The sequence below is a fragment of the Camellia sinensis genome, chromosome 2, assembly GCF_055761805.1.
Source record: "Camellia sinensis isolate YWXY chromosome 2, ASM5576180v1, whole genome shotgun sequence".
NCBI classification, from domain to species: Eukaryota; Viridiplantae; Streptophyta; class Magnoliopsida; order Ericales; family Theaceae; genus Camellia; species Camellia sinensis.
In genome coordinates, this window is record NC_138962.1 from 214771698 (window position 1) to 214797657 (window position 25960).

At 34.5% G+C, this 25960-nt stretch overlaps 2 protein-coding genes across 9 annotated transcripts in view; both read left to right on the top strand.

The window, feature by feature from the left end:
* The first annotated feature begins 2722 nt into the window (after window positions 1-2722).
* On the top strand, window positions 2723-14016 carry LOC114302473 (4-hydroxy-tetrahydrodipicolinate synthase, chloroplastic). 8 transcript variants are annotated; one of them, XM_082916940.1, is made up of 5 exons: window positions 2742-3002; window positions 4108-4158; window positions 6424-6534; window positions 11706-11789; window positions 12794-14016. In XM_082916940.1, the coding sequence occupies exons 3-5, from the start codon at window positions 6431-6433 to the stop codon at window positions 13719-13721; spliced, it is 1116 nt and encodes a 371-aa protein (XP_082773066.1). In that variant the 5' UTR covers window positions 2742-3002; window positions 4108-4158; window positions 6424-6430; the 3' UTR covers window positions 13722-14016. The 8 variants fall into 8 exon arrangements, with proteins under 8 accessions (XP_028103307.2, XP_028103302.2, XP_082773066.1 ...); XM_028247503.2 differs by having other exon boundaries at window positions 2744-3002; window positions 6424-6552; XM_028247500.2 differs by lacking the exon at window positions 2742-3002 and adding an exon at window positions 3145-3468 and having other exon boundaries at window positions 6424-6552.
* Window positions 3577-25960, top strand: part of LOC114302472 (4-hydroxy-tetrahydrodipicolinate synthase, chloroplastic-like) — a 52027-nt gene continuing 29643 nt past the window's right edge. The window contains exon 1 of the mRNA XM_082916945.1: window positions 3577-3981. The gene's annotated coding sequence lies outside the window, so the exon portion shown is untranslated. The remainder of the gene's footprint in view (window positions 3982-25960) is intronic.

The window sequence follows — 25960 nt, forward strand, 5'->3', positions numbered from 1 at the left end:
ATTGTCAATTTTACTCCATGAATTGGAAAAAGACATGATTGGTTCTTTTAGTACTTCATTAAACAATTGATTCGAAGGGTGAGATTGTTCAAATTCGAAGTTACGAGTTAGCTGTTAAAGATGAAAGGAAACAGAGTCAAACAGTGTTAAGTACAGAAAGACTTTGTTTATATTAAAGCCAAGATGATTACATTAAGTAACCCTATCTGGGTACAAATTCAAGCTCATAAAAATAAGGAATAGAATAAATAACAAGGTCATGAAATTTTGTCCAGCAATGGTCAATAAATTTCTGTTCTTTCTTTATTATTTCTTCTATCTCTTCTAAAGTTGGTTGCATAAGCTGATGAGCTCTCACTTCATAATAGAGTTCTTCAGCCTTTGCTTCGAAAGCCTCTTCCCTCGATTTTTGTTCCAATTCATCTATAACCAAATCATCCCAGTACGCAGAATCTTTATTCCTGAAGTCATCGAACTCTTCGATAAAATTCTCTGCTTCATACTGGGCATGAATTCAGAGAGATAAAAGTTGATCCAGATTTTGGATGGTGATCTTAGAATTCCGATGCCAGTAGAGGAGCACTAGGAGTTGGTCCAAAAACAAATGAAGCTCTGCTTGGGCAAGAGGGTTGAGGACATGACCCCTAGTCAGGACATCACAAGCCCATTGAAAGTTCTTAAGAGGAATGTCATCCTCAAGAACATGGAAGGGCAGGTGGGAGAAAGCCGCGAGCAAAAGTTGAGCTTGCTTTCGCTCGGCTGGAGAAGGGGGTGACGGAGGTTGGTAAGGTGGAAAAACTTTGTCCATTGGAAGGGCAAGTCTTAGTTTCTCTGTCCAGGAAAGAATGGGAGAAGGAGAAGGAGAAGATGATCCTGCTTCGGAAGATGGGAAGAGAGTAGATGGCTCTGCTTCAGAAGACAAAGGGGAGGGAGTAGATGTTTCTATCTCAGAAGATGCAGAAGAGGGTGTGGATGCCTCTATCATGGGAGATGGCATGGGAGCAGAAGGAACAAAGGCATTAATGTAATCAAGCCAATCAGAAGAACAAATCTTCGCCTTCTTGGCTAAGAATGAAATGGTGTACCCTTGTGCTTCTTCTGGACGCCGGGCAGGGTGCATTATCTTTGTAGGCATGGAAGAAGTATACCAAGCCACAAGCAGAGTCTCTTCCAAGCTACGTCGAAGGTCAATGGGCACGTAAGGGTAGACTACTGAGCTTCGAGCGTAGGAGGGAAACTCCAAGGGGTCAGTGAACTCAACAAAATGGTGATTGATTCGCTCCCTTAAATCATAAGTCTCAGGAGTTGACCAGCTTGTCCAGCCAGAAGCCCCAGAGGGTGAAGAGGTTACAGTTTCATCCCATGCAGAGGTCTGTGAAGAAGAGTTTCCTAAATCCATATTTGCAACTTGTCGAAGCAAAGGCTTGAGAGTAGTTCGGTCAAAATACAAAGGGAGTTTAGGGGAAGAACTCTTTGTATCTGTAAGTTTATAAACCAAGGGATTAAAGGCAATGTGTTCGTAGTCCAAAGGTTTATAATCTGCAAAAGCCTCCATTACCTGAATAGAGGAGGGCGGGTAAAGGTGGCTAATGAATGCGTGGAGGTTCTTTCGAGGGGGAATAACATCACTCAAAGGCTCTTCATATGCTTGATTAGTAGTAAGGGAAGTTGATGCAGCCATAGTCTGTTCGAATACTAAGGTATTGGGATGTTCGACGAGTTAATGCAAATGATCACCAAATGGATGACGGTTGTATTTCCAGAATTTGGACTCCATACACGTTCTAGAGGCGCGGGAAAACTGTAATCCACTAATATCACCAAGTATTGGGTATAATAGTGCGGGGGGTAATGTTGGCTACATATTTTGTAAAAGCCAGTTACAGTTCGACACGTGGCAGAGTAAGGGCAATAAAGGAAGGTTATTCAAGCCTTTAATCCTGATCGTACACGTGGCAATAAATATTGGTCCTCACATGATCTGAGTAACACTAGATCAATAACGGGATGCAAGATGACATATCTTCAACGGTTACTCATATTCAAATTCAAGTACAAGAGGGAAGCTCAACTGCCAGTAATGGCGTAATGGAGCTACTTGTAAGGAAGCATGATCAGCGATCATGGAGGAGCAGTTCGACGGTTCGAAGTGCAGTTCGAAGGTCATCATTGACGAGTATAAATAGCAGGGCAGCCCCCAGAAAAAAGGACGGACTCAGATCATACAAATCAGTCATTTACTTCATATATTTTCTTTTCCAGTCTTTAAATACCTGTTCTTTAAATACCTGCACTTTAAATACCCGCACTGCACTTCGATTCATAGGAGTAGCTTCAAGTAGATTCAAGTAGATTGCTGTTGTAAACCTCTCCGAGGCTGAGTTCGGACCATTGTAAGTGTTCATTTTTATGAAATACTTCAATTGTTTTTCATATTACTGTTATTTCTCTTAATTTCTCCTAAGTCAAGCCACCATTGAAAGTCCTCTTCATTGAGGCTGAAAAGAACTAAAACACAATCGTCTGATAATCGGTTGGCAATCACAATTTCTGTAAGGACTGATTGATCCTTGCTGGCACGCTCACATTTACAAAAATACCCTTCGAAAAGCCAAAAAATCAACAGATTGTATATTTATATATTTTTTTATTGAATATAAATCAAACAATAAATAAAAATAATAATTTATCTTATTAATCTAATTAGAAATTATTAATATAGTCGCTATCTCGTGAATCAAACACAGCTCGTGAATGAGCCTAACAAAAAACACACATCTCGTGAATCGAACATGGGAAAAAGGTTTTACCTTTTAAAAAACCTGCACCTTTAATTTCTTTCCAATACAGCCTTAGATTTTTTTGCCGAAACAAACCCTAATCTCTCAGCAGCTGCAGAGCAGTACTCGTTCTTCCATCTCTCTCTCTGGCGACCGGTGATCGGCCTTCGCAACATCTTCTTCGGCAATATCTCCGGCTGCGGTTGCCACATCGTCGTTGAGGTCTGTTTGTGTTTTGGATTTTTTTGTGTTTTGAAGAACTCTTCTTTATCTGAATCAATATATATATATATATATATATATATTGTGAATCATGTGTTTTGATTATTTAAAAGATAATCCAGTATGTGAATGATGTGTTTTTTTTTTTTTTTACTATTTAACACAAAATATTTTTGTACACTACAATAAAATATGTTTGTCTGTGTGTATGTATTTCTTCTGCCAATCACTGGGTCTGATTTTGGACACGTGGCTGAATTTTAAGAGTACAAATGTATGTGAGTCATTGGATCTGAGTTTGGACATGTGGCTGATAGAGATGCGAGAATTTAGAGAGTCCATAAATAATAATATATTTTTGAAAAATAAAAACCCTATCAAGATAGATAAGTACTAGTATCACTTTCTCAGACTCGATCCTCCTCTGTAGAAAGCAAAGTCCCCAACGATCAAACAAGTCTCTAAGGTGAATTATCTGTTAATTATGTTCTTGATTTGCTTCTTATTCTTCACATATTTGCTATTTGATTGGTGCTTTTTGCAGCTAATTTGGTCGTTTTGAGCCCTCTGTTTTTTTTTGTTTCTTTGTTTTTTTTTTATAGATTTGAGAGCGCTTTTATAATGTAGTTAAGATCTCATGGTAATTTGGCTTAAATTTGTTCTTTTTTTAAAAAAAATTTACTATTTATTAGTTGAATATTTTTTTGAGCTTTCTTCTCAAATACAGAAAGTATATTGTTTTGTCCTTCATGATCTGCTTTTTTGGGCTTATTTATAGTTATTGCTTGGTTGGCTGATTTTGTTTGATAATTCAAAATATTTTTAATCTATTATGTGAGAGAAAATGATACTATATATAACATACAATGTCAAAAATGTGATGGGCCTATTATTAAATACAAATATATGAGAAGTGTCCAGTGGAAAGCACCATACACATATCCCGCACCTTTCTCCGAGTGTCGGGTGTCTGACACGGGTATTTGACTTATTTTGTAGGGTCCATGTAACATGGCATAAAACTATACAAATTGTATTTTTATTTTTGATGGGCCTATGTTTAAGTTTATTTTATGTGTTTTATAGTTATTGTTTTTTTTTTTAGGTTGATGGTATCTGAAGCATTGTCTACTATTGGATTGAATAAATTGGGTTTGTAAGTGCTGGAATCATCTATATATATATTTATATATTCTTTTGGGTTTTTGGTCAGTGATATCGAAAGCATTGTCTACATAGTTTGTGTTTATGCTATTAAAATTGTAGCTTTGGGTTTGTGGATGATGGTACTATAAAGCTGTAGCAATGATTTTCTGTCGTTTTGGGTTACTAGTTGAGTTCAAATTTTCATGATTTTGTTTGAAACATGTCGTATGGTTTTTTTTTGGGGTTGATCATTTTAGAGTGTTTATATTGAGAAACGAGTGAGGCAATGTTACATATTTTCTTGTTAACAAAATTAACAAAAATAAAAAACAAAAGAAATAGGGGAGAAAGATCCACTTTGAGAGGGAAGACCTCTTGGTGGCTCACATTGAGGAGAACCTGACCTCTTGTTCTTCACAAATGAAGACTTCTGATAATATTCTTCTTCTCTTATTTCATTAATAGAGATGGTTTATAGACACAAAAACTACAACCCACTAAACCATCAGCCTATAAGGTAGGAAAACTACCCACTAATCCACTATCCCATGACCCAGTATTTTAAAAGGCTCTAGGTGCACCGAGACAATAAGGTCTCCCATAGCCTAAGTGCAAGGCGTGAGGCGAGGCGCGTGCCTCACCAAATCGATGCGCAAGTAGTAGCAGGAAAACAAAATTATAAAATAGGCAAACTTTTCACCATAACAAATATATATATATATATATAATTTCAAAAATCATAACCATTTCAGATAATTTTTGAATATAACGTTCAATCTTCTAAAAATTAGAAATATAATATCTAATAAAAGATATAAAGTATAACATTCAATCTTTTATCTCTTTCTGCTCTCTTTTGACCACGTTTGGTCATTTTATATTGAAGAGTTTTGATTCCCTATGGGTATGCATGCGCACAAAAAAAGCACTTAATCAATAGTTGGAGTAGAAAAATAGGCACAGCTCATGAAACCCACGCCTCGTGCCTCAAATAAAGCCCTCGCCTCAACACCTAAGCTTTGCCTTGCGTATTGCACCTCGCCTTGACTTGTTCAAAGCGCAAGGCTGCGCCTCATTGCGCCTGGGGCTTAGGCGCGCGCCTTTTAAAACACTGCCGTGACCCCTACCACTAACCATATCTAATAAATAATAAAATAAAATAAATAATATTTTTAATAAAATGATATAAATAACAGGCATTTTATTCATGTGCTTGTAAAGGTGAAAGATGGCTCAGATCATGCTTCATGGGAAGCTTCATATTGCAAACTCAAACAGATCTAAGGTAGTCTTTATAGTTGGTTAGGCACAATCTAAGTAAAATTGTATTTTTTTTTTAGGCCTTGTTTGGTTCATGGATTTGAGAAGTGATTTGGAAAGAGAAAAAGAAAAGGAAAATGTGTGTGAAAGTGTGTGAAATGTAGTTATATTTCATTCACATTTTACTTACCTTTTTCCTTCCATTTTTCAAATCCCTATCCAAATCCATGAACCAAACACGGCCTTAATGATTGGTGTGTAGTTCTATGGGTTCAGCATAATATGAGTGAAACTGTATATTTTATGATAAGGCTAATCATGTGATATATATGTTTAAGATTATTTTGTGTTTTGTTTTTGTGTCTATGTAGTTATTTTTTTTTTTATTGCTTTTTAGTTTTTGGTTGATGATATTGAAAAAGCATTGTCAACTATTAGATGGAATAAGCTGGGTCTTTTGGCCTTGTTTGATTAATAGGATTAATAGTGAAAGGATTAATAATCCCATGAATTAGTATAGGATTAGTTATCCAATTAAATTAGTGAGATAACCATTTATTATGTATTTTTTTTTTTTTTCATACTTGAAATTATGATCCCCAACCCCTCTCAATATTAAAAATTCGCCAATTTCGTTGGATTGAATGTCCGCCGTACATGTAATCTGGTTAATAAAATTTACAATCAAACATGGGATTGTGAGCTCATGGACTAACAACCCCCAATCCTATGTTATAATCCTACTAATCAAACATCGCCTTTAAGTATTGGAATCATCTATAGTTTTTATTTATTTATTTATTTATTTTAATATTCTTTTTGGGTTTTGGTCAATGATTGCATTGTCTACTTAGTTTATGTTTCCACTAGCTTCTGTGTCTATTTTGGGTTACTATTTGAGTTCAAATGCTCATGATTTTGTTGGAAACATATCATATTGTTTTTTTTTGGTTGATTATTTTAGAGTGATTATATTGAGAAATGAATGAGGCATTTTATTCATATGCTTGTAAAGGTGAAAGATGGCTCAGATTCTGCTTCATGGGAAGCTTCATACCACAAACTCACAATATTTGAGGTCGATTGGCTGCATACCGGAGGGAATGGATCCTGCATCCTCAAAAAGGTTTTCAGATTTTGCTATGTGTGTCTCTTTATTAGCCTGTTTTAATATTTCGATTTGGAAATATTTTGATTTCGGTTGCTCAGTTATTTTTTCTAGCTATTATCTAATTTTATCTGAGCTATATTATCAAGTCCATCAATGGCTTTACAGTTGTTAGATGTTTAATTTGATTCTTGTGAAGCATCTGGAACTCACATTTTTATAAAAATGCGTTGATGGCGTGTTCTAATACGGCACCAATTTCCTGGAACTTCGATTTCATTGGGAATCCAAGTGATGGGGAGTCACTTGAGTTGGTTTCTTTGTTGTCATTGCCTGATGGGATCTCTATGGTGCCTCAATTAAGGGATAAGAGGGTATATGGAACATCAATTCTTTTGGGGGTTTTCTAATGTAAATCTATGTTTGATAGAATTATTGATGTTCCTTTCATTCCTTTGTTTCCGTTTCATAAAAAATTTGGAAAGCAGTTGTTCCTCATAAATTGAAGTTTTTCATGTGGTCCTTAGCTCATGGAAGTGTCATAACCAATGATCATCTCCAAAGGAGAAGGTCCAATCATTCTCTTGGTCCTCAATGGCGTATAATGTGTAAGAGGGATGTGAATCGCTGGATCATTTATTCTACACTACTTTGTGGCTCTTGCATTATAGCAGCGTCTCTTTGGACTTCGTAATGTTCGCTGGGTTGTCTGTGGATGTGCATGCATATGCTGTTAGTTTTCTATGGTGGGTTTGGATGCAATAGGAAGGCTAAAATATTGTGGTCTTGCATCGTCTTCTCTATTTTTTGGACCATTTGGTTGGAAAGAAATGAAAAGATTTTTAATGAGAAGGAATCAGAAGAGGAAGCTATGTGGGATAGGCTGAGGCATCTGGCCTCAGTATGGGCTAATGTGTCTCCCCCCTTTCAAGAATATCCCTTTGTTTTTGATCTCTAGGGATTGGGCTGCTCTTTGCCTGACTTAGTGGTGGAAAGTTTTATGTTTTGTTTTCGTTTTTTCAATGTTTTTAGCTTTGAGTTCTTGCCATTGTATGAGGACTTCTTGTCCCCGCCTTGTGGTCATCTTTTGTTTCAATATAATTGTGTTGTTGCTGTTCAAAAAAAAAAAAAAAAATGGATAAAGCATGCATGAGTTGATTGTTAAAATGTCAAGCTAAAGATTTTTGCTATTATAGCTTGAACACAACAAGACATTGAATTATTAAGATGTGAATTTGTAGAACACTATTTTATGCTGCTATCCAAATGGTTTGTTAAAATCCACCTACTCTCCACCTACTTCACCCACTTAAACCTACTCCACTAAACCTAACCCACTACACCACTACCACCTCCACTTCACCTACTCCTTACCTACTACACACTCACCCTCTTCTATATATAGGAATCATGAATCATTGTAATAAAAATCAACATATCAATCAATAATACAATTCTCTATTTCTCTTTATACATTAAATTTCTACATGGTATCAGAGCTATAAGATTTAAGCCTATACTCCTTTCTTTCCGGCGGGCAGCCGGCCGGCAACCTTGCCTTCGCTGCCCGCGGGAGTTTTTTCAACACATATCACAAACACATACCAGAAACTCTTCTTTCTTTGTTTTCTCATCTTCATCGTCACTAATTTCTTTCTCTGTGGTGACTCCCCCGAGACATCCCTTCTCTCTCCTAATCTACCTCCAAAAAAAATTGCATTGCTCCTTTAGCCGGGTGCATGAGCTTCACTCTCAAAGCTGCTCCAGAGTAAAAAAAAAAAAAAAACACCTACCCTTAGCCGGAAGCCGGCGGTTCGGCCGGAGCAGAAGAAGAACAAGCCGTTGGCGTCGAGAAGTTGTATCCCAAATGTACACCATCCGATCTGAACTACCAGCTGTGACCTTGCTTCCATCAGGTGACCATCCACATTTCAACAAGTTCTTCTCACAGTTGTGTTGATGACCTTCCAATATCTTCACACAACGATTTTGAGGAGCATATGGCCTCATGTCCCATATGCAGAGCTTGCAATCCTTGCCATTGGTAAGAAGGTAGGACCCATCTGGCCTCAATTGCACAGAAAAATTTCTTTGTCATGTGAGCCAGATGCAATGACTGTTCCGGCTGGATTGAACTTCATCGTGTATATAGCACTCTGATGACTTGTTAACAACATGATAGGTGATTCCAGACTTGATGTTCTCTGCTTTCCCAATCCCTTTTACTCTTTTTTAAAACCCCCACTTTACCTTTCTTTATTTTTTTTTTTCTTCCCTTTTCCAACCCATGTGCACTTTTGTTTTTATTCTACTTTTTGACCCATCATTCCACCACCTCCCTCTTTTTTTTTTTTCTAAATCATATTTTTCCCACCGCCCACTCCATGATGCCTATTTTTTTATTCTTCTTCTTCTTATTATTATTCTTCTTATTACAAAAAAAAAAAAAAAAAATTCCAAACCCCATTGCAACCATTTTACAAATTTGCACAACCAGCCCATATTTTATTCATTTCAGGAATCAACTCCGATCACCATTTTACACACAAAAACAAAAAAAAAAAAAAAAACAAACAAACAAACAAACAAACAAGCGGAAGAAGACGAACTGCACACCAACTTATTTTATTCATGTCGGGGCTCACCCTGATCACCATTTTACACCACACAAAAAAAAAAAAAAAAAAAAAAAAAAACAACAACAACAACAAAAAACAAAACCAAACCAACACAAATCGGCACAGTGGGATTTTTCTTCTCTACTCTGCCGCCGGTCTTTTCTTCTTGCCTCCGTCCTGGGCGGCCCTTGACGGTGTTGCCTCCGTGCTTCCTAGACCACCAAGCAAGTTTCCTCCTCCCTGCTCCTCCACTACAGCATATGGTGGACCTCCAAATCGGAACATCACGGTGGCCTTCCGCTTCAGCTCCTTGTTTTCTGTCTTTAGCACACTTATCTCTGCTCGCGCATCCTTATACATGCGTTGGAGCAGAGCCAGCTGGGAGTTTAACTGTTGCACCTCATTTGTCCTGCTCTGCAGCCGGTGCGACAAGTTTGTGACCGCAGTCATGGTTTCCACACATGACTTCAGAGTATACTGATTGGCCTCAATATCAGTTTGCACCGCCATTTTTTGCTCCACCGACCGCATCGGAAAGTTCAACGGAGCAAAACCAGAGGTGTTTGGTTGAGGTTCACTGGCCACCGCACCAGTTATTTCTCTTGTGGACTCGTTCAGTTCTGGAAAGAGCGTGAGCAGACCACGGGAAGAGGAGGCCATGTTCTGGGTAGCTGGACGGGAAGAAGAGGCCATGTTGCTGAGTGTTTCAGAGACGGGTTGGTTTCAGAGTATTACAGAGTTTCTCTCTCAGCAAAGGAAGAGTTTTTTCAGAGGATTTTCAGAAGTTTTTTGTCTGCCTCAGCCTTAGCATCAACCTTGGTTAAATAGCCGAGGCAGCCACGCGTATCGCGCGCCACTTGACGCCAGACGACAAACGGGCGCGCCAGCCAAGGCACTCACGTGCCTCGCCATCATATCTGGCACGCCTTTTGATGGATTGGGCACGCCTTTTGATGGCACGCCTTTTTGAAAGATTGGGCACACCTTTTGAGAGTGCGCCTTTTTAAGGGTCCGCCAAGACTCTGTAAACTGTCCCGACACTGATTCCGGTTCGCTCCTTCAAAGAGTCCGACAAGACTCTATAAACTGTCCCGACATTGATTCCGGTTAGTTTCTACAAGGGTCCAGCAAGACTCCGTAAACTGTCACAACAACTGTCACAACAGTGTCTGTTACAACGGTCCGACATGACCTCGTAAACTGTCTTTTACAACGGTCCGACATGACCCCATAAACTGTCTTCTACATCGGTCTGACACCGCCATCCAGTGTCCTCTACACCGTTATGACACCACCATACAGTGTCCTCTACATGGTTATGACACCCCCATACAGTGTCCTCTACAACGTTATGACACCACCATCCAGTGTCTTCACCAATGGTCTGACACGACCATACAGTGTCTCTTATCCTCTTTTATTTTTATGTATTTTCTTGTTTTGTTACTCTCTCCAAACTCAAGTTGGTTAGTTCCTATCCCCCTTGAGTTTGCGGGGGGCTGTTAAAATCCACCTACTCTCCACCTACTTCACCCACTTAAACCTACTCCACTAAACCTAACCCACTACACCACTACCACCTCCACTTCACCTACTCCTTACCTACTACACACTCACCCTCTTCTATATATAGGAATCATGAATCATTGTAATAAAAATCAACATATCAATCAATAATACAATTCTCTATTTCTCTTTATACATTAAATTTCTACATGGTTGCTTCTTGTTTGCATCGACTTTATCTTACTATTTAAGAACACAACCTTTAAACCTCACATAACATTCAGAAGCCTCCTATTTTATTTCAAATTTTTGTCGAAACCATCGTTGATAAGCTTAGACATTCAGTACAACTATTTCTGAAGCTTTCCAAATTGAGCAGAACAAAACTGTTGTTGTGCAATGCTAATCAAGACATGTACAACACTAGCAAATGAAGATTAATTTAAGTGCCAACCAACTCACATGTGTGCAAAGTAATTAACACAACAAGCTCGGGAAAAATACGATAATTACATTAAAAGAAATACCCAGTCATTACACTCATCTCGACTTATGTTTGTTGCTACCACGATTTTCAGATCTTTTTGTCTTGGTGGGTGAGGATGCCCAAAATGGAGCTAGAATTTAGAGTTTCCTCAGTTTAGGGAGTAAAACGTCAATGTAATGGTGATACTGTTGACGTGGTATCACCAACAAACAATGAACCCTATATGGGAGGGATGAACCCCTACTTTTAGCTTGCTACATATGCCTACTGAGATGTTATTGGATGGTGATACTACGTCATCTGTATATCACTGTTGCATTGAAGTTTTTTTCCCAGTTTAGGGCTGCTAAATGGATGCATCTCAGATTAGTAGGGTTGACTTTATTTATTTATTGGATCAAGAGTCATTTCTTTGTTGTGTATTATTTTGGATATCGTGGATGAAGTTTTAGGCTTGTTTACAAGTCAAAGATTAGCTACTGACAATTCTGAAATAGATACTTGTGATTCTTTTTGCAACAATTATTTCTTTTGCCTTGTGGGCTACACTAATGTAATTTTCTTTTGCTACTAAGCAGGAGGAATGGAGGTTGGAGGTCTCCGCAAGCAGCCATAATCCCTAATTTTCATCTCCCTATGCGTAGCTTGGAGGTTAAAAACAGGTAACCTATAAGCTAAAGCTGACTGTATCTCCTTTCCCTTCCCATTGGGAAGGGTAGTGTTTGAGTACCCTTGGGGGAAGGAGAAGAGGGTGTGTTGTGAGCCCATCCTGTGGGGTGGTTGGTCCTGTGGGCCCACAGATAATACAACAAAAATAAAGTTTAGTATGGGACTTTCAGTTTTTAACATGCATGCACAGATTGTCTCTGGCTCCGTTTTGATACTAAATTTGATATTAAAGCTGAAGCTAAATATTGTCTGAATATGATTATGCAAATTTTCATATTGGAATGGAGGAGCTTCTAAATTTTTTGTGTGCCTTTTTTCATTTTTCTTGTTATTTTGGTATTATTATTTTTAAAAAGTTCACTCAAGAGTGGCTGTGCTTTTTATTTATTTTATTTTTTTTATAGTGATTCTCTTTTGCATCCCTGCTCCCCATCCCTGCAGGAATAAATCTATTGTATTAGGACATAGCAATTGGCACTGCTCACTTTGTTTCAGGTTTTATATGATGATGATGTGTTCGCATTTTTTTTTTTTTTGCAATCGGTAGGAGAGAAATAGGGGAAGGGGAAGTAGCATTGCACAACGGTGAGACTTGAACCCAACCATCACGACTGGTAAGGGAGCGCCTCATCCACTAGGCCAACCCATTGGTCTTGTTAGATATCGTTTTGCACATGTGGTGATAGCTCCACCATAGAGGTCTATGCATCGTGTTCAAATGCCATAGGAAATTACACACAAATGATCAAGGAAATTCCCTACTCAACAATTTTGCCTGTTGGATTTTTATCATAATGATCTTGTGTGCTTGTTCAAAATCAATTTCAACACTTGAATAGAGTCTGATTGATTGTTATATAATTTTATATTATTAATGGTAGGGTAAATATCAAAACTTTCAATGGATTTCTATTGGATGCACTTCATAGAAGTTGTTTGATATTTGGTTTGCAAGTTTGGTGTAATAGATGGTTATATACTTTTCATTTGTATGCAGGACATCTACCGAGGACATAAAGTCTCTTAGATTAATTACTGCCATTAAAACACCATATTTACCAGATGGCAGGTTTGATCTCGAAGCGTACGATGACTTGGTGAACATGCAGATTGAACATGGGGCCGAAGGTGTGATTGTAGGCGGCACAACTGGTGAAGGTCAATTGATGAGTTGGGATGAGCACATAATGCTCATCGGTCACACGGTCAACTGTTTTGGTGCATCAATCAAGGTTATCGGCAACACTGGAAGTAACTCGACACGGGAAGCAATCCATGCAACCGAACAAGGTTTTGCCGTCGGAATGCACGCTGCTCTTCACATCAATCCGTACTATGGAAAAACCTCGTTGGAAGGTTTGGTTGCTCACTTTCAAAGTGTTCTCCCCATGGGCCCTTCTATTATATACAATGTTCCCTCAAGAACTGGCCAAGATATTCCCCCACTTGTGATTCACACCGTGTCACAGAGTCCTAATTTGGCGGGTGTGAAAGAGTGTGTTGGACATGACCGGGTAGAACAGTATACAAAAAATGGAATTGTGGTGTGGAGTGGGAATGATGATCAGTGCCACGATTCAAGATGGAGCCGTGGTGCTACTGGAGTGATATCTGTCGCTAGCAATTTGATTCCAGGTTTGATGCGACAACTCATGTTTGAGGGCGAAAACCCTTCTTTGAATGCACGACTCATGCCTTTAATTGAGTGGCTTTTCCATGAGCCTAATCCCATCGGATTAAACACCGCACTCGCTCAACTCGGGGTTGTGAGGCCGGTTTTCCGGCTACCTTATGTACCACTTCCTTTGGCAAAGAGGGTAGAATTTGTGAATTTAGTGAAGGAAATTGGGAGGGAAAATTTCGTAGGTGAAAAGGATGTTCAGGTTCTTGATGACGACGACTTTATTTTGGTGGGTAGGTACTAGGTTTGAGGAAAGTTTGGTTTGTATTTATTTTTGGGTTAATTATATTGAGGCTCCCTTAATTAGTAGCCAATGTCAATTTACCCTCCTCATCTATAAACTCTTTCTTCAACAGAAGTAGACATTTTTGCGGTTTTTATAATTGAGGGGTTAATATGAATTGTTTTAATGGATGAGGAGGTTAATGGAATATTCACTAATAATTGAAGGGATTTTAGTGTAATTAACCTTTTTTTTTTTTGAGTTTGTCCTATTAGACAATAATCTATGTTTCTTAACTTGGTAGTTTGTTGTTGGAGATGCAGACTTTTATCATAAATTATAGTGTGTGTGTGAGAGAGAGAGAGAGAGAGAGAGAGAGAGAGAGAGAGAGAGAGAGAGAGAGTACTTTTTTGTGTTTCTTCTTTGGGTGTTGACTTTTCCAGTTTGATTAAGAAAAACTTTAGAAAAAGACAAATAAGTTGGTAAGAATTCATTTTTAGTTTTAGCCAAATGAAAGACTAATTAATTTTTATGATATATTTTTCGGGTTTTGCTAAAGAGCTCTAATTAGAGCTGTCCTCAAACAGCTCTAATGAGCTGGTACCATTTAAAAAAAAAAAAAAAAAGAAAAAAAGAAAGAGAGGTAAGAGACAAAATATGAGTAGGAAAAAGACAATTTAATGCTCATTTAGAGCTCAACTTTTAGAGGTCTCATTCTTTTTCTTATATTTTCTCACAGCAATGATTCATTCCATTAAAAATATCACCACTAATAGCATTAATGTATTAAAAAAGTAAAAAATATATATATATATATATATATAACTCTAAGATCAAAACATCACATCATTAATGACAGAATTCACTGTCACCTAATTAGTGGGAGCACTAATTAGTGCTCCCAAGCATTTTTCATTTTCCCTTTGCCTTTGACAGTCTTGCTTAATAGACCTATGTAGTTTTCCGATAGTGTAGACGTGTAGAGAGAACAGGACACAACTGTGTGTTCTGTGCCCTTTTCGCGCTTTCCACATCACCAAGGATCCTCTAGAGTGAAATTTCCTTAAAGTTTCCTAAAGTGTTATATTGTGTGGTTGAGATTTACTGGCAAGTCACATCAGAAAAATTGATGTGACTTGCCAGTAAATCTCAACCATACACTGTAACACTTTAGGAAACTTTAGGGAAAAATCACTCTAGAGGATCCTTGCTCTTTGCACATGGCACAATTATAGTTTTTTAAGATATAGCAACATCATATTTAACGAAGTGGTATAAGGCTAAGGTGTTGTTTGGTGAGTTGGTTTGTGGTTAAAATAGTCATAAAAGATAAAATAAGTTATTTTAGTCATAACAAATAAAATATCACATCTAATTTATAAATATTATATTCTTCTCTTACAAAAAAAGTTAAAAAGTCAAAAAAAAAATTCAAATCAAATTTTTTAATTCAGACTAAAATAGTTGAAAAAATTAAAAAATTAAAAAGTCAACTCACTTCTTAAACGGAGGCTTACAATAAATTCCTTTCACATGTTTGGGGATAAACTATGATTAATGCCACCAATGTACACTTTCAATTCAATATTTTAATTTCTAGTAGTCTTGTCATTTCATAAGTTCTAAATTTATTCAGAGGAAGTTGTAGAATAATTTTGAGAGTTCTCAAGATTAGAAGTTACTCTTGTAAAAACTCTACGATTTTAACCATGAATGTTGTTGTCATTTCACGAGTACTAAAATTATGCAGAAGAAATTGTAGAATAATTTTGAGAGTTCTCAAGATTACAATTTGTTCTTGTAAAAACTCTATCATGGGAACCCATTGCATACTTTGTTTTTTTTTTTTTTTTTTTTTAAGAAAGTGCCATTGCATACTGTTGAGGGGCTGTCTTACTTGATTGATGCATTGTTTTCTACATCTGTTTTTGAGGAGAAGAAAAAACAGTGGATACAGATAAAGATAGGGATCCATTTAGGTCTTGATTCACTGTTTTCAACCCTTTTTTTTTTCTTCTTGATTTTGATTGATTGCCTTCTTTTCTTTTCTTTTCTTTTTTGTAAGACTAGCGAGCGAGAAGGTTGTTAATAGTGCACCCGAGTTTTGCTTTCTTGTTATTGATAAAGTTTAGGAAAGTTGAGGTGGGTTTTTTTTTTTTTTTTTTTTTTTTTTTTGTAATGAACCTTGTTACCTTAGCAAGACGAATTGGATAATCCACTTTTTAGGAAATATGAAAAGATTGTATTTGAATTTTTAAAAACTATTTTTATACACAAAAAAAAAAATTATGTGAAAATATTAACTATTTTAGAACTTATCTTTGTAAATGAAGAAAATAAAAGCACGTAGTCCTATTCTAATGTCAATAATTTTGTGTATTATCCATCCCTCTAAACTGTTGACAACAAATTGGAGTGTATATACATTATATATATATATATATATATGTATAAGAACTGTTTAGCTGCTTGAGGTTTGTCTTTTTTGTTCGATTTTATCTTTTTATTTTGAATAATTTATTAATGGTGACCTATATATTGAATGAAAGTTTTTTTTTGTAATTACGCAACTATTCTTGGTTTGGTCAATTATGAAACAAATTTTTTTGTGATTACGCAAATATTTTTGGTCAATTATAAAACATAAATCTTTTATTTTTTAACAAATTACAAATAAACTCATAAGGTTTGTTTAAAATATGTATTAGTTGTATAATAATAAAAATTACAACTATCGTTTATTATAAATTTTAATTCAACACAGTACATAGGAAGAAAAAAATCTAGGAAAAATTAGCCTAAGGTTCTTTTCCTATTTTTAGTAATGGACGAGATCTACAATATTATTTTTTGATGTCTAAGATTCCTAAACCTACACCCATATATTAGATCAGAGAAATTTGATGCTCTCTTTTTCTCCGACCTTCATTCTATCCAAACCAAACCCTCTTTCTTTGTGCACATTCCTCTCTCTGATCCTTTTTCCTCTCTCGGTATTGTACTGAACGGTAGTTACGACGATGAAGAAGCCAACGAAGATCTAAGGTTGAAAATCGTCAAGAAAGCAATGCTACGAGCTTGTAACTCCGACCAACGGAACGACTTAGAATCGAAGGTCGATCATTCTTCGTTGCCGTTTTAAGAAGATGAAGGTGTGGTGATAGATTTGAAGAGCAAGAGTAAAAGTAAGAAAGAGAAGAAGAGCAAGAAGGTGAAAAAGTAAGAGGAAACCATGAGTACCTGAATCTAATTGCAAAATTGAATCTTTATATGTGTATCAAACTCAATAAAATACATTTTTCCTTGTGTATATCATCTCTTTGGTTGCTTGGAAAGCTGAAGAAAACATAGGAAACTGGAATTTTGAGTTTTACGTGCTATGACTTATGTTTTGATTTCTTTGAATTAGATTGAATTTTCTATGATTTTGATTGAATTTCTCTGGTTTGGACTAGAGAAATTCTCTAAGTTTGATTGAATTTTCTATAGTTTGGATTGAATTTCTCTGGTTTGGACCCGAGAAATTTTATGATTTAGATTGAATTTTCTATGATTTTGATTAAATTTCTCTAGTTTGGACCAGAGAAATTCTCTGAGTTGGATTGAGTTTTCTCTGATTTTGATTGAATTTCTCTGGTTTGGACTAGAGAAATTCTCAGAGTTAGATTGAATTTTCTTTGATTTTGATTGAATTTCTCTGGTTTGGACTAGAGAAATTCTCTAAGTTGGATAGAATTTTCTCTGGTTTGGACCAGAGCAATTCTCTTAATTGAATTTTTTCTGGATCAATTTGAGGGACCTTAGACATTATGAAAATATTGAGTGTCCTTTATAATATAAATTCTTGATATCAGGGACCTTAAAAAAAATCTCCAAAAAACTATTCTCCTATGCAATAATAAATTATCAAAATTGTTTATTGAAAAATATTTCTCATATATTGAAAACTGTTAATTGATTTAATGATTTATTTATTAACAAAATGGTTAACTGAAAAATATTTTTCATATCATTAAAAATTGTTAATTTACTTGATGATTACTTATTAATAAAATTGGTCATTTGTCGAGTATGAATTATGTATTAATAAAATTAACCATTTGTATAAATATGTATTTTCTTCTGCTTCTTTATTAGTTATCCTAGTAGTTTTTTTATATAGGAGAATTATCTTAATATTTATTTATATAAATCTATTAATAAAAACTACACATCATAATTTTTATTTATTTTTTATTTTTTATAAATTCTGAAGAAATGTTAGAGACTCATAAATTCACCCAAAATGATATGGTAATAGAATTTGAGTCTATATCATTAGGTATACAACAAATCAAAAAATGATACATATCATACTATATAACTCTATCATATATCTAAATAATCTAATGATTTATTCCATTCTATTTTATAGAATAACTAATGTATGCTCGTGCCTGAAGGCATGGTGTAAATAATATTAGGTTTAAATCTAATTGCCTAGCATACATACAATTTTCACGGACATACATACAATACTACTTTTGTTTATATAATTATATAGAAATTATATTTATGCCCGTAATGTCCTAGTGTATTATGGGCATACATATATTGTATGGAAATATGTGTAATATATATTGAACAAAAAGGAGAAAATAAAAAAATAAACGAATAGAGAGAAAAATAAAAACAGTAGAAAATAAAAAAAAATAAAAAGAAAAGAGAGAGGAAGGCAGTATCATGGGATCATAGAAGGATAGGTGAGAACAGGAAAAAGTAAGAGACAGAAGCAAAAAAATAGAAAATGTACATGTAGAACATTTTTTGAAAAATATATCTCAACCGCTATTTTTAATTTGAACAAATTTGAGCCGTCTAAATGTTCTAGTAGGACAAATGTGGGTAAGACAAATTGAAAAACCACCATGCTTTATTATATAGATATTCTAATTTTTAAAAAATTATTAAAATATAAAATTTAAACATATTGTAATAATAACTCGTGCCTGTACGGACCTTTTTAAACTAGTATATATATAATTGTATGCTAAAAAATATGGAAAATGCTCAATGCAATGCACATACATGTGTATATAAGCATATTTATTAGGCTCCCAATGATTTTTGATTGAAGGTGGTTATATCATTGAATTATTTTACTAAATTATTAACCTCTTACATGATTTTTTAAACTCGATATAAAATTCAAAACGAGATGGTTTTAAGTGAATTTGAAGGAAAGTAAATGAGATCAGTTTACTACATAACACACAACATGATTATACTTATCACTTGATATGATCAAACTTGCCATTGAAAATAAGCAACATACGAACCATTCCATTAGCATTCGGTGCTCTTCATATGCCTCGAAAATCATGTCATCTTTTAAATTTTAAAATAATTTTGGATACAATTAATTGACATAATTATATTAGCTATCTCCTCTCCATACTGCGGTTTTTTGTGGGCTGCCGAAAGTAAAATATGGAAGGTGAATGACAATTCACAAAATTTTGTTACTAATTTATCAATTTTTATAAATAGTGATTATGCGATTTTTTTTTTAATATTCCATTTATTTGGATAAAAAATATTTTTTAATAAAAAACATAATCTATGAAAAACTTATTTTATAAAATATTTTTCAGAGAACACATATTTCTATATTTGGTAGTAGTGGTGATAGAACGAATGTGGAGGGGATGGCATGGTGGTGGGGCGACGGTGGCAGTGATGGCGACGATAATGGTAGCAGTGGCCATGGTGATGGTTGTATGGTGGTGGAGGTAAAAGTGTTGTGGTGTAGAGGTGAGAATGGTAAAATTTTAATTTAGAAAATGTTTTTCCTCTTTTAAAAGTAAAAAATATTTTCTGCCTAAATAAACTTGTTTTCACTATGAAAAATGTTTTCTGTTGACTTTCATTTTCTAATGTACCAAACATCAAAAAATACTTTTCAAAAATTTTCCGTCCAAAAAAACGAATTTTAAAATTAAACAGTAATATATTTAATATGAAACTATGAATTTATCCAATTTCATCTACTTGAAAGTATCTAAACCCATAAAAGTTTTTCTTAAATGGATTAAAGATAAGTACCAATTGAATTTAGACAAAAAATAAATAAATAAACAACAAAATAAGGAATCCACCACCACTACCTCCCCCGCTGCCCCCCACCACCTCTTCCACCACCATTAGCCCACCACCTTCACCATCTCCCGTACCCAATTCATTCCAATAATCACTATCTGCACCAGTACTACCATATTGCAACCATCACAATAATTAAATGCATCATTTTTTAAAAAATAATAATAATAAAAAATCTACTTCAAAACAAGTAAATCACAATCTAAAAAAAAAAAAAGAAAGTTAGATAAATATTTATGTGATCAATATCCAAATTCAAACAGATGAGTACGAAGACAAAGAAAGAGCAAGAGAAGAAAGAATAAATAAAACAGTAATGGTTGGTGGTCCAAAAATATGTGGCTCGAATGATTCGAAACACCCAAAACGACATTGTTTTGGATGTAAAATGAAATCGTTTTGTCATTTTTGAACCATTTGAACCCTATATTTTCAGACAACCAAACATTTTTCGAAGAACCCAAATCAGAATCTTCTTTCTAAATGATGATGTTGTGCCAAGCAGAGTTGTTGTCCATTATTCAACGCATATTTGACTGATGGAGTCATAGTTTTAAATGACACTATCACAACATGTATAGTAAGTCATAATTAATTATAATAATGCTTGAAACCATTTATTAGTGTTATCACTAATGATGTGACGGTGGGCCTCATCCATTGTTACAGTGCGTGTTATACCCTTTTTTTTTTTTCCACCTCACTAGTAATGAATTTAAAGCTGTAAATCATTTCAGAATTAATTAATATTGGTTAGTATCGAACTGATAAGTGACTAATGTGATATTTAAATGTCAATATTTAAAAGCATGGCCATACAAATCCCTACATTTAACCTATGTTTAGTTTCAATTTCAAAATTCTTTTAATTAAAATAAATAACAAACAAATTGTAAATTGTTAAAAATTATTTTTGCTCAAAAAACGTAAAATTATATGAAAATTAAAAGTATTTTTAAATTATTTATTTATTTTTCTAAATTGTATTTAGTTTTTGTAAATAAATAAATAAAAAAATAGATTCTAAATTCACTTATTATTTACTACATAATAAAATGGTTATTTATACAAAGACTCATTAAATTTTTATTTATTTATTTATTTTTTAGATTGAACAAAGTTAGGGATAAAAGAATTACGAAAAAAGAGACCCTGCATCTAACAAGACAATATTACTTTGGCACCGTTTGGGAAGCAAGATTTGAGGTTTTTTTGGTTATTTTAGCCACAAAAAATAAAATAGACTATTTTAGCCACAACAAACAAAACATCACATCAAACTCATAATCATTACACTCTTCTCTCATAAAAAAAGTCAAAAAAGCCAAAAAAGTCCTTCCCAAACCAAGTTTTTTAGCCCAGGCTAAAATAGCTAAAAAAGCCAAAAAGTAAAAAAGCCAACCCACTTCACAAACCAAGCCTTTGACCTCTTAAACTTTAAGGGTGTGTTTGATTGGACGGACTGGAAAAGGGGGGATTAGAATCCATCGGACTTGAGTCCTGGGACTGTGAATCCCCCGGACTATTTGGTCGGATTGGATATGTATCCTGTGTTTGTTTTTTCATGGGATTAGATGTCTGGATAGGACTATTTTCAGTGAATCCAATGTTTGGTTGGACGGACTGGATAGGATAAATGAACAAAAGACTATTTTGCCCTTTTTCAATTGTTTACTAAGTAATAGTAATATTAAACATATCTTTAATATTTTAATTATTTTTAATTAAATAAATTTGTTTTTTTAAAATAAATAAATAAATAAATAAAATATCAATAAAATTTGCTTTAAATCATTACTGTATAACAAATCATTATTTTTTTTTACATACAAAACTTTACTGTGTTTGTTTATGTACACAATTAAATAATTTACTGTGTTTGTTTATTTACACAATTAAATAAATTTATTTTTTTACACAATTAAATAAATAAATAACCACTAAATTTGTTTATATTATTTTTTTAATTAAAATTTTAAATAAAACACCTATTACAATTTAAATAATGAAATTAAATAAATTACAAACAAAATTTTAAAATAAAACATCAATAAAATATCTATAAAAAATTATTTTAAAAAATTAAATAAATAAAACATCAATAAAAAGTTAAATAAAATTATTTTATTTTTAAATTGAGACATTTAAATTTTATTGAATTTTATTAAATATAATACATAATTAAATAGTAGAGGGTCAAAATGGTCATTTTCGCATCTAATCCCAACAGTGGATAGTCCCCCACTTTCTGTCCCACCCCCCCTGGGACACAATAGTCCCCCATATGAGGGACATGGAGTCCGGCCGGACATGGAGTCCGGCGGACTAAAAAAAAATCAAACGGCGGATAAGGAGCACTATTTGGATTACAATCCAAATAGTGGATAGTCCCCCCCCCCATAGTCCCCCCAATCAAACAAGGCCTAAAAGTATACAAATGAACCCCTTAAACTACTGAAAAAGGATCACTTTGCCTTCATAAACTATAAAAATGTATAAATAGATCTTATAAACTATTGGTGTATTTCACTTTGATCCCCATTAACGGTCCAATTTGTATATTTTTATAATTTAGGGATATTTGTATGCTTTTATAATATAGAGGGCAAAATGATATTTCTCAATAGTTTAGGAAGTCCATTTGTACGTTTTTATAATTTAGGAATATTTGTACGCTTTTATAATATAGGGGGCAAAATGATACTTTTCAATAGTTTAGGAGATCTATTTGTACGTTTTTACAGTTTAGAAGGTCAAAATGATATTTCTCATAATTTAGGGGTCTTAGTGTACATAACCCATAATAAAATGTGAAATCATAAACTCCAAAAAATAAATCAAACTGATTATGGGTTTTTCTAATAATTTGGGAAGTTGTTTAAATAAGAATTAAAATTCACTAATCTTATGAAAAAAATATTTATAAGTAATTTTTTAATAAAATTATCACAATTATAATTTGGGAGAGGAGGCTTTTCTCTCATTCAAAATCGGATTGGAGAGTACTGTCAGGCACTTACCCAAAAAATGGTATTGTTGGGCCTTCGTGGGCCCACCATGAAACTCACGTTAACATTCTGAACCGTTCAATGTGTAGGACTTGTCAAGTATTTTATATCTACAAAAATTATGTTGATCAGATATTAATATCCACATGATTAAATCATATTCATATCAACAGTAAGTACGATTTCAAAAATTAATTGTTGACATAAATGTGATCTAATCAAGTGGCTATTAATATATGATTAATTTAATTTTTTTGGAATAAAGTATTCGAGAGTTCTATACATTGACCGGTTCGAATTATTGATGTGGGCTCTATAATGAGCCCACAAAGATCAAACAACACCTCCAATGATTTTTGGGGCATTAACCTGCAGGTCCTCTTTGCATAGTTCAAAACTCATCTAGTCTCAAAATAAAACCCTTACACCAATTAGTCTTACATATTTTTAATTGTTATAAAAAAAATCTTAATTTTTATTTTTTTAAATTTAAGGACGTTGCACATCTCACCACTGTCGGACCTCTGTCGAACTTTCGTTAAACAATCACCAGAGGCTCGTCAGAATGTCCAATATCACTAGGAAGTCACCAAAGTAACACCATTGTGTTCTGAACGTCACCAAAAGTCGTCAGAATGTTCAAAGCATCGCTGGACGTCAAGAAAATTGCTTGAGACTCATTGAAATGTCTAAAATATTGCTGAAAAAAATAAAATAAATGAAGAATTTAGAGCAAAAAAAACATAGCAACATTTGCTAATATTGACAAATTGAAAGAAAAGAAAAAATGTAACAACAAAAAATAATAACAATGGGGAAAATTTCTCCTTACTACCCAAACCAAAAAATATTTTATGAATTGTAAAATTTTACGTAAAAGCATGTTATGAAAATGTAAAATCTTATAGTTTTAAAACATGATTCATTTCAGCATTTGAAAAATTGAAACTGAAAAATTTTAAAGTTTTCATCCGTTATAACTAAAGCTCGAAAAATATTTATTTAGAACTTTAAAATTTTCTATATTTTAAAATAGGAAAAGAGAAGTATGTAGCAGAGAAAAAAAGAAAAATAAAAACTGAGAGATCGAAAGAAAAAGACAGACATAGAGAGAGAATTGTACTTCAACAATCATTTTTGGTTTAGATCTAGCTGGATAAGATATGTTGGAAAATTGGTTTTATAGGCTTATTTTGGGCCAACTTTGAGCCTAAATTCAAGCGACACCCACATGTCTTTTGAGGTGGGTCCAAGTGGTGACATATTTAGCTTTGTGAAGTTGGAAGTTGAAGAAACAATATGGGTTCTATTTATGGTGTCCTACATTGAAATAAGAAGAGAGTTTATATAAATATATAAACTAAGTTTGCGCACTTAGGATGGGCCTAAGGGGAATTCAAGTTTTGTGGAAGGGAGTTATGGACCAAGTATTACTTGGAACTCAACACCACACACGCATGCCACAACTTGTTGGCACGGGTGTGGGATGTGGGTCGGGTCGTGCTTTTAATTTTTTAGACAAAATTTGTTTGAAAAGTTTCAAATTCTTACGGGAAAATTTTATTTTTTGAAACGAATTAATTCAAAAATTTTGCCGAAAAATTTTGAATTTGAATTTTCAAATTCGAAACAGTGCCTTTCCATTCATCTTCTTCTGCCACGTCTCTTCATCTCCCGCAGTTTTAAACTCACACCAGTTTGGAGGGTTTTTCTACCCTTCTAAACAGTCACCACTATACCTATAAATATAGATCCCTCAAGTAGTTCAATTAATTAAATCATTTCCATTTTTTCTTCTTTTCATATTAGTTTTAGAGACATTTTTGAGAGTTACAAAACATAGGTTTTGGTTTGCTGGAAGATTGATTGCAGTGCTTGCTTCAATCTTGTGTTTGATCATTGTATCTTGGGAGATAGACGACTTCAAATCGGTAAGTACCTGTGCAGCGATAAATCTGTCTTAAGAATAGAGTGTCACACATTCGACTTGATCTTCGAAGTTCTTGCTGTTCTCAGAATATAAATAACTTTTGTAAGTTAATTTATTTTGTTTGTGTGTATGGATTTTGATTTTCAACCTTATAACCAAACAGATCTCTCTACTGAGATCTAGGGAAGTTAGCTGGAGAGCACACGGAATAATAGATTAAGCCAGCACTTGCGTACAAGAAGATAAGAAATAACGTGGTGGCTCGTTCATCGGGGCACTTCGACGATCAAGTAAGTTAATAGTCTTACAGAATAACAGCCCAAGTAAATAGCTCATAATGAAAAGCGTACCTTAGACACATGGGGTGCCTTACTTGTATAATTAAGCAGTGTCCTCGTTCCCTAAAAATCTTACTTCATAGGACTCAAGGATTACACTTATCCTAGACTCTCATTTAGATAAGAATGATCTTTATTAGGAGTCTCATATATATCCAAACAGAGTGTCTCAACTCATTTAGGACTCTTGTTCTCTATTCATTTATTTCGAACCCCAATAACATCGCATCACATCTTAGCACAATGGTTTACCTACATGACATCTCGGCAACAAAGCTTATCCACATGACATCTTGACGGTGAATGTCACGACCCCAAACCCGGCCCTATGGGTTTAGTACCGTAACCGGCCAGTAATCCGGGATTACCGAAGGCCTGCAGACAGTAGTACAGTAAAACAGAGTACAGGGCCTGGCGGAAGCCAATACAGTAAAGAAACAATGCCCAATGAGCTGTGACAGTTTGTATGCACAAAGACTTTTATACATTCATACATAAACGGTACAGAACAGTATGCACAATATTTACAATCATTCGGACTAGGGACTAAATCCCTGCATAACAGTACGATAAACATTCAGTCTATACAGAACAGTAAGACAGTACAGAAGGGGAAAGTCTAAAACACCCCTAAGCCTTAACAGATAGGCTCGGAACCTCGTAGTGAGGCACAAAGGCTGGCTTGACAAAACTGGAGTCTAACCCACGCTCCTAGCTCCGATCTGGTGGCTGAGCACCTACATATATATATAAACAGTAAGCTAAAGCCCAGTGAATAACATAATGCGTAAAGAGGTTATGAATGAAATGTCCTTACAGTAATGAAATCAGTTCATTAAACAATAC